At 44.6% G+C, this 17,073-nt stretch overlaps 1 protein-coding gene across 3 annotated transcripts; it reads left to right on the top strand.

The window, feature by feature from the left end:
• The first annotated feature begins 1,206 nt into the window (after nucleotides 1–1,206).
• On the top strand, nucleotides 1,207–16,837 carry SEC11C (SEC11 homolog C, signal peptidase complex subunit). Of its 3 annotated transcripts, XM_047698129.1 has the most exons (6): nucleotides 1,214–1,407; nucleotides 8,174–8,283; nucleotides 11,316–11,465; nucleotides 13,447–13,566; nucleotides 15,946–16,003; nucleotides 16,637–16,837. In XM_047698129.1, the coding sequence occupies exons 1-6, from the start codon at nucleotides 1,321–1,323 to the stop codon at nucleotides 16,688–16,690; spliced, it is 579 nt and encodes a 192-aa protein (XP_047554085.1). In that variant the 5' UTR covers nucleotides 1,214–1,320; the 3' UTR covers nucleotides 16,691–16,837. The 3 variants fall into 3 exon arrangements, with proteins under 3 accessions (XP_047554087.1, XP_047554086.1, XP_047554085.1); XM_047698131.1 differs by lacking the exon at nucleotides 11,316–11,465 and having other exon boundaries at nucleotides 1,207–1,407; XM_047698130.1 differs by lacking the exon at nucleotides 13,447–13,566 and having other exon boundaries at nucleotides 1,210–1,407.
• Nucleotides 16,838–17,073: the final 236 nt, after the last annotated feature.

Raw genomic sequence — 17,073 nt, 5'->3', positions numbered from 1 at the left:
GTATATGCTTCTGAAAGATTTGTGAATAAACGAATGAAATAAATAATGCACAACTGAGTGAATGAATGGTCTAGCTAATCTACAGTTGTAAATTGTAAAATCTGAGTTCTATTTCAGACCCTGACCCTTAACTTTGGCCACGTCCTTTAGACGTTCTGTGCCTGTTTCTTCGTGTATAAAATCTCATGGTTATTTATTCATTCAATTAATATTTATTGCAACACAACTATGGCCAAGAGGATACAAGGATGCTTCCTTGCATTCAAAACTTACTACTTCTTGGGGCGCCTGGGTGACTCAGTCGTTAAAAATCTGCTTTAGGCTCAGGTCATCATCCCAGGGTCCTGGGATGGAACCCCGCATGGGAGAGCCTATTCTCCCTCTCCCAGTCCCCCTGGTTGTGATCCCTCTCTTGCTGTGTCTCCATCAAAAAAATAAATAATCTAGGGACGCCTGGGTGGCTCAGTTGGTTAAGCAGCTGCCTTCGGCTCGGGTCATGATCCCAGCGTCCTGGAATCGAGTCCCACATCAGGCTCCTTGCTTGGTGGGGAGCCTGCTTCTCCCTCTGCCTCTGCCTGCCATTCTGTCTGCCTGTGCTTGCTCTCTCTCCCTCTCTCTCTGACAAATAAATTTAAAAAAAATCTTTAAAAAAATAAATAAATAATCTTTAAAAAATAAGTAAATAAGTAATCTTGAAAAAAAGAAATCCTACTACTTCTTGCAGAGCGTATAACTCGGAGACTTCAAAAATCCCGCCTCTTCTAAGCCCCGCCCGCTAGCCTTGTTCTTCTTTAGGCTCCTCCCAGATTCAGCCCCGCCGACTGCCAGAGTAGAGGCCCCGCCTCCTCTCGGCGCAGTCATCCAATGGCTAAGATACACGGATAGGTGAATGCAGCGCAGCTTTAGGTGTCCTCTTGGCGCCTGACCAGAGTCTTGAGGAATTCAGTTCTTCCCGAATAGTCACTTCCCCGAGTTGTCCCTGCGATATGCAAGATCACCCTCTCTCCCAAGTTCGCTGGGAAGGGTCGGACAAGACTCCTCAGTCCCGTCGCTGCCCTCCCTAGAAGCCCTGGGGCTTTACTGGACGAGTCTCTCGTCCCGCGGCATTCTGGGAGTGGTAGTTTTCTTCCCAGTTCCCTCCTGGTGGACCGGTGCCTAAGACTCGCAGAGGACTCCCATTCCCAGACGCCCGAGCGAGTTGCCGGTCACGTGACCTGCACGGACAGGCGGCCGGTAGGCGGGGGCCGGGTCTGGCCGGGGCTCCGCAGCTGTCTGTGACACCCGGAGCGGCGGGCCGTCTCGGCCCTTGGAAAGCCCGCCATGGTGCGCGCGGGCGCCGTGGGGACGCATCTCCCGGCGTCCGGCTGGGACATCTTCGGGGACCTGAGGAAGATGAACAAGCGCCAGGTAAGGGAGGCCGGCGGGGTGGGCGCGCCCGGAGCGAGAACGGGCTGCGACGGCGGGGAGTCGGGGCTTTCTGGGTAGGGCTCCGGCAAGGACAGCGACCGGGGCTGACGGCGCCCCCAGGCTCCTCCACCCGCTCTCAGAGGCCCTGGGTTCAAATCTGCGCAAACCCACGTGTGGGCACGGGTGTGCGCTGTCTTGCACTTAACAAGAGCGCAGTGAGGGGAGGGTGGTCAGGAAGGAGAGGAGGATAGGAATCTAGTCCTATGGATGTCAGATGTTGGGAAAGCCGGAAGAGGCGACTCGGTCGTGAGTGACAGCTGTCTGCACGTGTTTGAAGGGCCAGCTTCTGGAAGAGGAAATAGATTTCCCTGTGAGGCTCTGGAGGCCTGACACCCGGAGGAAGGCTGCCCGCGGATGGAAGGGGCGGGAAGGCAGGCGAAAGGAAGGCACTTTCTGACAGTGGACACTGTCCAGTAGTGCCTCTCAAAGTGATTTCTTCCCATTCTGGGAAGTGTTCTCCCCACCATGCGTCGGGACTAAATAAAGCTCCTTGTACCTGGCGATCTCACTGGGGGTGCTCAGTCGTTTGACTGATTCAGGGTTCTACAGGGGACCCCAGAAGGCGTCCCTCAGATTCTGTCGTCTGGCTGCATCTTGAAAATAGGAAGCAGTTAACGTGGGGTCTCTGGGCAACTGGGGTTGATTTCTCACTCTTCTGTGCCCTCAGAGGAAAACTTCCTTCTTGCTCTCTCCTTGGTCAGCTCCCTGGCCAGCTCCTTGGCCAGCATCGCTTTGAGTCTTCAATATAAGGCAAGAGTGAGTAGGGACTGGAAAGGAAGCCCGCTCAGTCAGGAAAAATGTGATGGCTTAAGCTTCTAGATAGAGAATTTAGGGAACCTGTAGGGCATGATAGATCCTAATGGATCCTAATACTTCTATTGATTTAAACAATAAATTATGCAAAGAAAAATGGAACCATCCTATTGGTAAGTTTGATTGTCGTTGAAAATGGTATAGGGCGTCCTGGATGGCCCAGTGGGTTAAAGTGTTCGACTCTTGATTTAGGCTCAGGTCAGAGTCCCCAGATGGAGCCCCGCATGGGGCTCCCCGTTGGGTGTGGAGCCTGCTTAAGATTCTCTCTCTTCCTCTTCCTTTATTTCTCCCCTTCTCTTCACCCCCTCGTGCTCTCTCCCTCTCTCTAAAACAAACAAAAACACTTAAAGAAACTGGTGCAAATTCTAATGATTTTGACACATCCTGTCATTTTTGCCGCTATACTGTGGAGTGGGATGATGCCTATGGCAGAACACAACTTATGCCTGTGGACATATGGGTTTTGTTTTGTTTTGTTTTCCAAATAGAATTTCATACTAGCGCAGCAGTGTGGGAGAGTTTGGTGACTCAAGTCACCAAGTCTAAACTGTCATTTAGAGTCTGGTTGTTTCTAGGTGTGCATAGCTGATGAGCTGTTAGGGGTTTCTGTGATTAAGATGAGTTGTGGCAGTGATTACCACCAGCTTGAAAAACCAGCAGCAAATTCCCTGAGCATTGAAGCTGTTCCCAGGAAAATCCTCCAGAAAACAGAGCTTTATTTAAAACTCCAGACTTAATTGGCTAGGTTTTTAAAATGTCTCTAAAACTGGTACTAATTACTGGTGGTTATAATTGCAGACTATCAGAGAAGGCCTTCTGATGAATGTCTCAATTCCTAAACTAGTTTGCCTTTTGAAAGATCTGTGTATTTCCACTCTTGGTGATAAGGCCTGTCAGAAGCTATTGCATTGTCTGTGTTTTGCTGGTTTTCTGATTAAAATGTAGAAGCTCAAATCTGCTTCCTCCTGATACTTTTTTTCTTTTCTTTTAAGCTTTGTCCTTTTGTTTCTTTTTCTTTTTCCCTCCAAACTAGCATCCTCTGACACCTTGTCAGGCATGCATGCTCTGCCAGTTGGAAGTGGGATCTCCTTTCTCTCCTGCCCCAGCTTGCTATAAAGTAAGGCAAGAGCCACATGCAAAAACAGGGATTCTTTGTTTCTGCAGCGAGGAAGAGAGGAAGGAAGAAAGACAGCTACTGGCATTTCTGCTGCTTTGTCGGCCAGAATATCGGGTCTGAACTGTTTGTTTGAAACTCTCAGACATTGGCTGTTTTCATCTTTGGTGGACAAAGACAGTGTGGGCCTGCTTCTGAACTTTTGCTTTGGCTGTGAATCAACAAGCTTAGAAAGTTGGTAGGTGACGATGGACAAACAAAAGGCACCAGTGAAACGTGGTGGTTGTATTTCTTACGTCGCAGTCAGTTTGTCAGTAGTTCAACCAAAATTATGTTTCTGGATCCCAGAATTTTATTTTATTTTATTTTTAAAAATATTTTATTTATTTATTTGACAGAGGGATAGAGCGCACAAGTAGGCAGAGCGGGAGGCAGAGGGAGAGGAGGAAGCAGGCTCCCTGCTGAGCAGAGAGCCGGATGCGGGGCTTGATCCCAGGACCCAGGACCCAAAATCATAAAACTGTGGCTTGGGGGCGCCTGGGTGGCTCAGTGGGTTAAAGGCTCTGCCTTCGGCTTAGGTTATGATCCCAGGGTCCCGGGATCGAGCCCCACATCCGGCTTTCTGCTCAGCAGGGAGCCTGCTTCCTCCTCTCTCTCTCTGCCTGCCTCTCTGCCTACTTGTAATCTCTGTCTGTCAAATAAATAAATAAAATCTTTTTAAAAAATGAAATAAAATAAAACTGTGGCTTGGGGCTTTCCCAATCAGATCTGTAATTCATAATGAAACAACATTTATTTATCAAGTCCTTCAAATCAGGCAGAGCAGGTAGAGAAGTTTTCGAATGTGAGCTACTTTAGACTGAGTGCCTTGCAAGGCAAATTTTACTTCGGGAGCAACAATGTAATGTATTATAGCCCAGTGCTTTAACAGTCTCCACTTGGCACTCCAGTTTCCTTGTCTTCTGGGTACTTAGTGATAATTTCATAATTTGCTATTGACACAGTAGCCAAAAAGTTTTTTAATGGTGTGTAACTTTAATTTTGAATAAAATTTACCTTCTTTTCAATTATTACATCAGAATATCTTCACGGTTTTAAAAAAAAAAAATTTATTTATTTATTGGAGAGAGAGAGAAAGCCGGAGAGAGAGAGTGAGCATGAGCAGGGGTGAGGGACAGAGAGAGAAGCAGGCTCCCAGCTGAGCAGGGAACCCAAGGCAGGACTCGATCCCAGGACCCTGAGATCATGACCTGACCCGAAGGCAGATGCTTAACCGACTGAGCCACCCAGGCGTACCTCTTCATCGTTATTTTAATTCAGTTTTTTGTCCCTACTTGCAGTTGTTTCCTCCATAAACCTGGACTGAATAATTTCACAGACGTGTAGCAGGAGCAATACGAGCTCTGCTTTTCCTACCTCGCTGCCGCATCAGACTGTGTGTTTCTGTTTTGTCACACTCTTCAAAGTAATTATTTTAATGGCCATCTAATATTCTGTCAAATTCCATCAAACATTTATTTTCCCCAGACTTTGAAATTAATCCATGCCCATCACAGAAATTTTAAAGAATAGAGAATAGTTTAAAGAAGAAAATTCAGGGGCGCCTGGGTGGCTCAGTGGATTAAGCCTCTGCCTTCGGCTCAGGTCATGATCCCAGGGCCCTGGGATCGAGCCCCACATCGGGCTCTCTGGTTGGCAGGGAGCCTACTTCTCCCTCTTTCTCTGCCTGCCTCTCTGTCTACTTGTGATCTCTGTCTGTCAAATAAATAAATAAAATCTTAAAAAAAAAAAAAAGAAGAAGAAGAAGAAAATTCAATCACTTGTAATTCCGCCATGCTGAAATGGCCTCTGTTAACCTTGAGGGCAACTCCTTGTGTCTGTTTTACAAACTGTTTTGCAGTTTGTGGAGCTTCTACTGTAGCCTACACTTTTGTTTTAAATAGTGCCGTAACCTGCCATTATTTTACAACATCATTTCTCTGTTGTTGCTCAGTTATTTCCTTTTCTCTGTTACTAGAAATAGGACCATAACGCATATTGTTGGGCCATGATTCCCTGCCTGCGTTTCTTGTAGACTGAATTCCTAAAGCAGGACTACTGGACTGAAAGTAACCTTATGCTATAAGGGCCAGATTGCTCTCAGAATGACTGTCCGCTTGCCTTCTCACCGCAGTGGATCCTGGGCCAGCACCAAGTATTAGCATTAAAAAAACAAACAGAAATACCCCCAAACTTGAAATTTGCTAGGCATAAAAAAAGAGGAGAGGCAGAGGCAGGATTGGGTTTGAGCACTCTAAGTGTTTATTCACCACTTGTATTTCTTTGGAAAATTAATAGTTTTAAGCTTTTGCTTCTTTTGTTGTTGTTTTGGGGATTTTAGTGTATTTCTTACTAATTGTTTGTGCCCACCATATACTACAAAATGTTTATTTTCTCACTGTTTATTCAACGACTTGAGCACTTACTTTTTGCCAGTCCTATATTGAATATTGGAGGTGCACCTGCATCTCGGTACAAGGTCAAAATGGTCTTTGCCTTTGTGGAACATACAGTCTACTGTAAAAGACACATTAGAAATGATATGTGTAATTATGATAGTTATTATACAGATGGTATAAAGAAGTACAGAATGCAGTGAGAATATATAACAAGAGGACCCAGGCTGGTCTACAGCAGAGAGTAGCAAATTCCAGCCCACTGGTAGGGGATTGGGGGAGGAACAGAGGGGAGAGAGAGAATCTCACCCAGACTCCATGCCCAGCATGGAGGCCAGTGCAGGGCTCAATCTCACGTTCCTGATATGATAATCTCACGTTCCTGAGCAAAAACCAAGAGTCAGACACTTAACCAACAGAGCCATCCAGGCACCCCCCCACACCATCTGTTTTTATAAATAAAGTTTTATTGGAACACACCTACTAATTCTTTTACATGTTGTCTTTAGTTGCTTTTCACTACAATGGAAGGGTTGAGTGATTTCAACAGAGATTGTGTGGCATGTAAAATACTTATTATGTGGTTCTTAATAGAAAGTTTGCTGGCTTCTAGTTTAGTAGTCAGGGAGGGCTTCCCTGGGGAACTGGTGCCGAAAGTAGGATTTAAGATGAGTGAGCATTAGGTATGCTGAGGAGTTGAGGGAGAGAGCCTCTGGGCTAATAGCCAGGTGTAGATCCCGAGCGGATAGGAGCATGTGCTCTCTGAAGCACTGGCAGATGCCACTAGTGTCCCTGGAGTGCCGTGAGCTTCACCGGCTGAAGCTAGGGAGGAGGGGGATGTACCAGACAGGGCCATAGACCATATTCATCCTCAAAGAAGCGGGCTGCAGTTGGAGGGATGCGATCAAGGGACAATTGAAACAGGGCACAGAGATGATCAGATGGCCAGAGGCACATTTGCGAGTGCGTGGAGAGCGTAATGCAGAGAGTGCCTCAGAACAGGTGTGTGTGGCCATCAGGAGACTGGTCCCCATGGGCTCTGCTGGTGGCTTGGATGAGAGTGGTGCCAGTTGGGAGAGAGAACGGAACAGACTCCAGAAATGTTCAGAAGGTAGAATGTGTAGAACGAATGGGGGGTCGTGGTGACAAGAGTCCTGCCATGTAGGCGAGCACATATGGCAGCAGAGCGGGTGTACATGGGCAGGTAGAGGGGATCGTTGAGTTAGAGACACGGGGACCAAGCACTTTCAGTTCCAGGTCTGTTGTTGCGAGTGGTTGTTCAGGTGGAGGGAGAAGGACGTTGGAGATGAGGATGTCTAAGAACTGAGACACCGGACTGCTGGGTAGGCCATCTGCATGGCTCTTCGGATCACCCAGGACAAGGGTGAGAAGATTGAGGCAAGTACTAGAGTAAGGAGCCATTCTGGAGGGCACTAAGGGCAGATGCCCTGAGGGACTTACATTCCAAGTAATAGCAGGCACAGTGACTTTTGTCCCTAAAGCCCCTTGGAAGACCGGAGACATCTGGCCCAACAATCCAGCTATATAGTCCGATACAGGGTGTTGGGATGTGCACGTGTAGCTTCCCCCCCTGTAGTCACCAGGGTTGGGTGTGGCTGGCCACGGTCAGTAAAGGAAGAGCCTTGAGCTTTGGTGGGACAAGCCCTGTGGATCTTAACTCCGTGGTCTAAGGAGGAGCAAGGCCAGCGTGGAACTCGATACCATCTTGTGTGGCTTTCTGCCTGTGTTCTTAACCACATAGTGTTTGCTTTTTACTTCCTAAAACATTTATAGAAAATTTAAATATCCAGATCTTTAAAGTTTTTGTTCACTTTGAAATGTAATCTTAGGTGCAGAACAGCTCATTGCTAAGCACTATAGGACTGTGAAGCCCCCTTTGAGGCCCCTTTGGCCAGGGGGCTAAGGAGCGGCTCTAGGTAAACCACACTGCGTGCATCAGGCTCTCAGGTCTGATGGGCATTCTCGAGAGCAGGAGGCCCTCCGGGTAGAACTTGAATAATGGGACTCTTCAGGGTTGAAGGGTCTAGGAAATCCCAGTCAGGTGAGTAGAATCTTACCGAGGCTTTAACAAAGTAGGTTCCATGGGTTGCTTTGGGGTTTTTCTCTCATTGCTCATTGAAAGGGAGACAATATACGGACGGCTCATGCCATGGCAGAAGCTGAAATACTACTTGAGTTTGTGTGAATTAGTTTAATATCCTAAAATCACAGTTTAACCTTTTGTTTTGTTTTGTTTTGTTTTGTAAACTGGCTCATCGCCAGCATCGGGTTCGTGCGGTTCTTTCACTAGTTTTCACTTTAGGTCTGGCCTTTCTCGTTCCAGCTCTATTACCAGGTTTTAAACTTTGCCATGATCGTGTCTTCTGCGCTCATGATCTGGAAAGGCTTGATCGTCCTCACCGGCAGCGAGAGCCCAATCGTGGTGGTGCTGAGGTAGGTTCCGCACACGGTCACGCTGCTGTCGCGCTGCTGTCGCGCTCGGCCCCATGACAGAGGAGCAGTGTTGCCTGAGCGAAAGCCTGCGTGACAGCCAACACTCTGTGTTCTCACTGGGTGGAGTATTAGAATGTTCTTCATTGATACTGTTTTCATTTCCTTCTGCCCTTTGTTGAAACACCCCCTCTTTCTCAGCACACGCTTCGGAGCTCTTTTCGCGCGCATGCTAACGCTCCAGTGCGGAGTATTTGCTCTTGTATTTTAATGCTCTAATGCACCTGAAATAACAATCCTCCACGATTATGTGTGTACAAATTGACTTTAAACATCAGTAGTTTGAAACTGTGATTTAAAACTGTGATTTGGTTTTCTTTGTCCCCGACAGCCCGCGAGGTGGCCCCCCGCAGTGCCCAGCAATTTTAAGCTTCTCCCGCAGTGCCCTTGTAGGTGGCTTCTCCCTTCCGGAGACCACTGCCCTTCTAGAGCACACGGTGTGCACTTTAGAAAAGCTAATACTTTAGTAAACTATATGTAGCTGTACAGTTCTGCAAGGGGAAAGCGTAATCCATTTGAAATTTAAAAAATCACACTTGGGTGCTCGCTTCGGCAGCACATATACTAAAAAAAAAAAAAATCACACTTGGGAGCCCTTCGGTGGTTCAAGAGGCTACCCGTCCAGTGCGTCCCAGACCATCGCACCTCGCTGTGGGTGGGAATGGAGCCCGTGTGTTTTAGAGGTAGCAGTGACCAGGTCAGGGTCACCGCTGGTCTTTGTGGCCCCCCAGCCAGTTCCTTTCCCTCTACCAGCCTCTTCTGCCGTGTCGTGGGGCTTCAGCCAGGATGCTGGCTTCACGTGGTTGTCCTCGTGTGACTGGCCAAGGGGCCTATTCTAGAGACACACTGCTTTCATAAGCTGAGGGGCCTCAGGAGAGCATACAGGTTTCTAATTCGCTGGTGTTCACACTGCTCTAGGAGTGCCCTGGGATCCAGGGGTTAGGTTAGGAGGGAGACGGGGATCAAGTGCATGGATTCTAGACACCTCAGCCTTGTTTTGGTTATGGCGACTCCATTTTTATGTATTGTATATGGAGGTGCATCCTGGTGAGACCTTATTTGAAGGAAGGATTTTAAGGCTTCTTCTTTTTTTTTTTTTTTTTTTTTTTTTGTCTTTTTTTTTTTTTAAGAAATTAAACACCTCTGGGGTGCCTGGGTGGCTCAGTCAGTTAAGCCGTCTTCCTTCAGCTCAGGTCATGAGCTCAGGGTTCTGGGATAGAGTCCTGCATTGGGCTCCCTGCTCAGCGGGGAGTCTGCTTCTCCCTCTGACCCTCACCCCACTCATGTTCTCTCTCCCTCTCTCAAATAAATAAATAAAATCTTAAAGAAAAAAAAAAAGAAATTAAAAATCTCTGATTGAGTTGGGCCATCTCACTTAACAAATAAAGATCCGGAGGCCCATGAAGGCCAGGCCACTCGCATCTTGTAGTACTTTCCGCAGAGCCAAAACCAGATCCCAGGTGTTCTGGTTTTCCTTAAGTCACTGAGACACACTTGTACACAGAGACTGTTATAACATTGCTGTCTGTAGGGACTTCTTTTTTTTTTTTTTAAAGCATCCTTTATAGTTCTAAAGCACTTTGGTTTGTCAACATAAACTGTTGACATCATGAGAGCGACCTTGGGGAACACAGACCTTTGGGAAATCCCTGGCCCGTGAGGAAAGCAAGCATAAGTTGTTATTAGTGAAAAATTTCAAAGCAGTACTTTTCTCATGAGACACAAGAGTGACTTTTGACGACGCACTGTACCCTCCTGCCTCTGAGACTTACCCAGAAGGTTCGTATTCTAGCTGTGGTTCTTAATTGTTTGCTCTTTCTTTCCCTCCTAGTCATTTATATTTCTAGCTCTATGTTTTTTACTCAGATTTCCTGTTTTTGAATGCTAGATCTATTGTGACACTTAGTGTCACTGGTTTCAATTAAAAATAAACACACGAGCAAGTACTTAGTGACAGGCCAGTCTCTACTGTGTTCCTCTGCTGATCCGTGTGTGCTGACAAGTTTAAGGTGGCCCAGACGCGGGAGAGACAGGAAGGCCAACTTTTTGAGCTGCTTCCGTTAGGAACTCACATTTCCTTTAGAGTACTCACTAGTCTGATTCTTCCTCCCAGAGTCTTGCCCTCAACAAACTTCTTGCTGGTTTTTGATCATACAGCCCCTATATTGCAATATTTTGGGTCTTATTTATTTTCTCATGCTTTAAGGCAAAGCATGAACATACGGAAAATGAATTCTGTTTTAATAATTTCAGCTTCTACTAGATTATAGTTCACTTTGAATCCACTGAAGATTTTTGGCATGGGTTTAAACTAGTACCATGTGGGATTATTTATTGACCTCCACATCCAAAGCAGTTAACATTTGTTAAAATTAGGCTTTCTGTAGAATATGGGCTGGAGTCCCAAGAGTTGGGTTTGAATTTTATCCCAACCCTCACCTTGGTTTGCAGATAGATCACTCTCCCAAGGCGTTCATTTTTTTCCTTCTCTTCCTTGAACGGGATTGCCCACGTCCTAGGTGCTGAGGGTGAACCATGAAATGGAAGAATTGCCCTAGAGTATCAACCAGCTTTCTGAGTCTGCACTTAGGAATGAAAATACTAATGTATTTTTAGATGTAAGACTTTTTCTTTTTCTTTTCTTTTTTTTTTTTTGAGGCTAAAAATTGGCAGCTTTCACCTCAAAGAGTTCACATTATACTTGGTTCTTTGTCTACATAATGCAAAGTATAAGGGGCTTGCTGCTATCCTTTTCATACTTAATCTAAGGAGAAATCATTTCCTTTCTCGCTTGATGTCATCATCATGAGCAGTCAGAAGGGAACCACTGTGGCTTGGTTGATAGCTCCCAGACCTGGCCGATGATTCATGGAGGTTGAGACTTTCAATGATACGTTTACTTTTGTATTCTTCATGAATTGAAAGTTCCCCTGTGAATCCAGGCTAATTGGATGTGATTTTGCATTTCTTCCCAGTGGCAGTATGGAGCCGGCCTTTCACAGGGGCGACCTTCTGTTCCTGACAAACTTCCGGGAAGACCCTATTAGAGCTGGTGAAATCGTGGTTTTTAAAGTCGAAGGACGAGACATTCCAATAGTTCACAGAGTGATCAAAGTTCATGAAAAGTAAGGTGGCTTGACTTCTTTTTGGTGGTGTTTTGTAAATTTTGGTGGCCAGATTTATTTATTTATTTATTTATTCATTCATTCATTCATTCATTCATTCACTCATTCATTCCATTAGTACTGATCAAACTTTTTTTTCCCCATTTTTTCTTCCTCAAGTTTTTATTTAAATTCCAGTTTTCTAGTTAGTCAACATACAGTGTGTTATTAGTTTCAGGTGTGGAATTTAGTGACTCAATTTCGGGAGCCAATTTTCATGGTTGATTGGAAAGTAGCAGACGCTCTGGGTTACGTTCCCAGTCCTCCCGTTTACTAATTGGGTGACTTTGGACCCGCTACTTTACCCAGTCTGCAAGGGCACGATAACATTATCATTTCCCACCGTGACTCACAGGGCAATTATGAGAACTGAATGGACAGGTGTTTCTGGAAGCACCCAGTAACTTGAGTTGCTGCACAGTGGGAGGTGGAGTGTACGAGAGCATAGCAGTTATTTGAAGGAGTCTGAGAAAATCCACTCCCATCGCAGTTGAGGATTATGACGATGTGAGGACACTTCTGAAATGCAGAAAGCTGCCTGTTTCTCTGTGTCACTTCGGACAAGGTGGCATTTGCAGCGGTAGCCTTAGCCCTGGACGGCGGCACGTCCCTTTCCCTGACCCGGCCCAGAGTTCAGTGATTGCGTGTCCTGCTTCACTCCCCTGCCCCCCAACAAATGCTCTTTCTTTCTGTTAAATGCCAGTGGTGGCTTCCAAAGACACTTTTTGGGAACTGGAAACGATGACTTCTACCTCAAATGTGTTAAGTTCCCGGGAGAGGGTACAGTCACGTGATGATGTGTTACCGCCTATGGACTGGGTTATTCATTCACCTCATGCAGCCTAGTGTAGCATTTTTACCTGCCTGAGTTATGGAATTAAACTGAGAGTGTGTACTTGTATTTTTTTAAATAACAGAGTGTTTCTCATTGTGTGTGTATGTGTGTGTGTGTACACATGCGCGTACCTTCACTATTTGTACATTTCCAGTATTAGGTTCCCATCCCATTCACTGCTTGCAGGGCTTCCCCAAAGAAGTTGATACTTAAAATCGTCCCTTTGTTCTGCTGTAAACATCAGAATGGGCCTGTTCCGTTTGTGTTGTGCTCGTGGTACGGCACGGTGGGACTTGATGTCCACTTGTTAACTGACTGATAAAGAAATACGCATGTAACATGTCACATAACATGACAGCTGACTTAAAAATAATTTCTACAGATGAGAAATTATTCAAAGTTGAGGAAATAATGGTGATTTTCTGTAATTTGCATGAGTCGCGGGAGAGACTGCTTGGGGTTTTATTTTCTTGATTTCCTTTCTAACCGCAGCTGCAAATCAGCTTGCTCCTTTTGGCATGGTTTCAAATCTTTGTGGGCTTTTAATATTTTATCTAATTATACTAGTGCCTTTTTTCATTTGTCTTATTGAAAGAAGACCCCCCTTTATAGCTCTGTAATGCTGTAATGTTGTGTTTCTGGTGTCAAGGCTGTGTAAGCACCGGTTTAGAATGTTTAAAATTAATCCCACGGGTCTCTTTAACACACTGATTTTATGCCATTTGTGAATCCTGTTTCTTTGCAAACCAGATTTTATACCACTTTGCTCAGTGCTGAAGGAAGTAATGCATTACCATTCTACATTTGGCAAGGAGAAGTAAGTTTGAGGAGGGGTAAGGGCACGCCCGCATTTGAATTAGCCTTGTGCTCAAATCATGCTTTTTGGTTATCAGGGTAACAGGAGCATTTTGGAATTTGAGTCTGCAAAATTGCCAGTAGACCCGTGCATTAGTTGGATAGTTAGCTGTAAGCAATCACCTTAGACCAGGAAAGATACAGTCATCGTCTAAATGCCCGTATCTGACTGTGACATGCCAGGTAGACTAATTGTTTCCTAGCGATGCCGTGCTGAAATCATTTGTGAAAGGACATTATTTTGCTTTCTAGAGATAATGGAGACATCAAATTTCTGACTAAAGGAGACAATAATGAAGTGGACGACAGAGGCTTGTACAAAGAGGGCCAGAATTGGCTTGAGAAGAAGGATGTGGTGGGAAGGGCCAGAGGGTGAGCATTAACTTATATAAAAGTTATATAAAAGATTCAGAAACTAGGGGCGCCTGGGTGGCTCAGTAGGTTAAAGCCTCTGCCTTTGACTCAGGTCACGATCCCAGGGTCCTGGGATCGAGCCCCGCATCAGGCTCTCTGCTCAGCGGGGAGCCTGCTTCCCTTCCTCTCTCTCTGCCTGCCTCTCTGCCTACTTGTGATCTCTGTCTGTCAAATAAATAAATAAAATCTTAAAAAAAAATAAATAAAAGGTTCAGAAACCAGAAAGATGGTAACAGAGAAACTAGGGGGCACCCGGGTGGCTCAGTTGGTTAAGCATCCAACTCTTGATTTCAGTTCAGGTCATGGACTCAGGGTTGTGACACTGAGCCCTGCACTGGGATTCTCAGTGTGGAGCCTGCTTGGGATTCTCTGCCCCTTTCTCTCTTTCTCTCCCTTTCTCTCTTTCAGTCTCCCTCTCTCTTTCCCTCCCTTCCTCCCTCAAAAAAAAAAAAAAAAAAAAAAAAAAAAGAAAGAAACTAAGTGTATAGGATAATAGAATCGCTCGTTACAAATATTATATGTCAGGAGAGTTGTAAGTAGCCCAGTTTGTACTCCATGCTGCATTTACTGTGGAAATACTGCTCAGAACTAAGGACCTAAAATCTAAAACTGGATACAAGTGTGTTATCTGTATCATTGGTTTAACTCTATTTTTGAAAGAAATCTTCACCTAGAGATTAGTTATTTGTGGTTTCAAATAGCATTACAAGAAATCCTCCCAGAGGTAATCACTGTTTAACACTCAAGGGAATATTCTAGACATTCCCTGTACCTATAGAGATATGTGCATATATCGTATATAATTTTACATAGTAGAATTTTATTTTATGTTTTCACCCAACAAGAAGTTGGAAATAGATTTCTGTGTCAAATCTACATCCAGGTATTTTTAAGTGGCTACATACTGTTGTTCCACTGAGAATCATAAAATCATAATTTAACCAATTTTCTTTTGGTGGACGGTTAGACTATTTCCTGTTTTTCTCTACCAGAAACAGTTATGTGATAAAACTTTTAATATTCATCTTTTCATAATTGTTCCAACGATTAGTTCTACCTCTGATGCAGAGGAGCCTGTATCCTCTTATTAAAAAAAACAAAAAAGACAATTCTTCCCCTCTCCTCGTGACCCCTTATGCTTAACCCTTGTTAGAAGTGCCTTTTTTTTTTTTTTTTTTAAATCTTCATTAAATCCCACAAGCTGTTTGAGGCTGGAGAACCCAGTTACCATTTTGTAAGATTTAGCTTTATCAACTAGACTGTGGTTTGAGGCCTCTTCCTACCCCGTTTCTCCCTCTGCCCCCCTTCTAACTCCTTCCCCCTGTTGCGATGCTGGCATATCTGTGGGGAGAAGAGAGACACTTCCAGCTGCTCAGTCCTCTATTTTGTAGACATCTGGAGGACAAGCTTTGTATAAAGGAGAAGTTGGGGCTGCTGATTTACATAGGACTAGTGGGTACAGGGTGCCTTACCTGTTTTCCCCTTAGTTAGGTAAGGCTTGGGTCCGCTGATTGCATCTTTGGTTTTTTTTTTAGATGTTATGTATTTGTTTATTTAACAGAGAGAGAGAGAGCACAAGCACGGGGCGGGGTAGGCAGAGGGAGAAGCAGACTCCCTGCTGAGCACGGAGCCCAGTTTGGGACTCCATCCCAGGACCCTGAGCTCATTACCTGAGTTGAATGAAGGCAGACGCTTAACCCACTGAGCCACCCAGGCGCCCCCCACTGATTGCATCTTGACATGAATTTTGTCAGCAGACTCACTGGCTAGCTTATGCCCCAGACCTTCTGTGTCTGCAGTCATCATCATGTGTGGGTATAAATTATGGGACTCACATCTGTGTTCACAGCCCAATAAGCCTGTTTGTTACATCTGAAAAGCCCCGTGAAATATCAATGATGATGGTTCTTCCAGTTACAAACTAATTCTCCATGTATTTTGAAAGCTTTCCCCGACAGCCGTCTTTATATAGGCTGTCTGGATATGACTTCTCCACTAAAAAAATTAAAAACTAGCTTGATGGCCATTGTCAGTTCCATGTGTACAAGTGGCTCAACTAATTATTTTAATTCGGCTATGGTGAATGCAGCAGGCAAAGACAGGCAGCATCTCTAGTTGAAATCATGTGCCTGCTTAAAAAATCGTCCCGCTGTTAGTGGTGATGCTTTTGATTAAGAGAGCCTTTTGAGGCAGGAGTGAATGTTAGTCTTACAGCCCGAATAGAGCTATACCCAAGGAAGATTTGCATCTTAAGGCCGATTTAGGGTGTTTTTAAATGCTGCCATCATCATATTACAAGCAATTTTCATATTTCTGGCTTTTTGTCCTACAATTTAGGTTTTTACCATATGTTGGTATGGTCACCATAATAATGAATGACTACCCAAAATTCAAGGTAGGAATGTGTTTGTGTGTCTGCATTAAAAATGTATATATATTGGAGCTTTTGCACGTGCCACTGTAAAGATGCAGTCTGTTTAAAGTGTTTTGCTGGTGTGGTTTTGTTTTTTGTTTTTTTTTCCAGAATGTTTGTATTTAACTAAAATTAACATTACCATTTAAATTATCAACACTTAAATCAGTTATTTAAAATAGCTACTTTCATCTTTTGTGTTCATAGTGTATTCTAAAATGGCACCTCTATATTTGTTGCTTTTTATCATGGAAATCTTTAAACATACAAAAAAAAGTGGTACCATAAACCCAGTAATGATGTCCTCTCAAGTTCAGTAAAAATGGTACCTATATCTTTTAAAAACCACTTGAAACACAATAGGGAACGTACACAGGAACGAGCGATGAATTGGCCGGGTTTGTTGGGTGCTTGATCCTTAGTCCGTCAGTATATGTGGGGGTTTTAAACCATAACGTGGCACTGAGCAGCTAGTTTGGAGAACCACGCATGGGGGGAAGAGGTCATCTTTGGATTCTGTCCTCAGTCTAGCCCTGAGCAGACTTCATCTGAATACGTTTATAGACCAAACTAATTTGTGGAGTTCAGAGTAATTTCCCACTGTTTTCTTTACAGTATGCTCTTTTGGCTGTAATGGGTGCTTATGTGTTGCTAAAACGTGAATCCTAAAATGAGAAGAAGTTCCTGCAACCAGACTGAAATGAATTCTGCTGAAAAAGAGAAAACCTAATATATTTGAAATGTTCCACTTTCTGTATAAAAGGAAACAATGTGGAGACATTTTTGTTTTGTCCAAATAAATGATTCATCAGCGAAGATTGTTTCCTTTTGTGGGCTCTGATTTGAACCTCCTCCATCTATGTGCCACTCCTAGTCATCATTCCAAGCCAAGCACGGGGGTTTGGGCCACTTCCGGACCTGCTGCTGGGGACATCCATGGTCCCCACAATGTAGTCCTAATGTCTGAGTTTCAAAACTAAAACTCTGCATAGCATAATAACATTTCTGGGGGAAATGAACAGGCCCCTAAAAAGAAATGGTTTCTTATTTAT

This window comes from Lutra lutra, chromosome 12, assembly GCF_902655055.1.
Source record: "Lutra lutra chromosome 12, mLutLut1.2, whole genome shotgun sequence".
Taxonomy (NCBI): Eukaryota; Metazoa; Chordata; class Mammalia; order Carnivora; family Mustelidae; genus Lutra; species Lutra lutra.
This window is presented reverse-complemented; position numbering and strand designations above follow the sequence as displayed.

Coding starts and splice junctions, on each gene's coding strand:
- SEC11C (XM_047698129.1), top strand. CDS start 1,321: ATGGTGCGCGCGGGCGCCGTGGGGACGCATCTCCCGGCGTCCGGCTGG. Junction 8,284..11,315: donor CCAATCGTGGTGGTGCTGAG/GTAGGTTCCGCA, acceptor ATTTCTTCCCAG/TGGCAGTATGGAGCCGGCCT. Junction 13,567..15,945: donor GTGGTGGGAAGGGCCAGAGG/GTGAGCATTAAC, acceptor CCTACAATTTAG/GTTTTTACCATATGTTGGTA.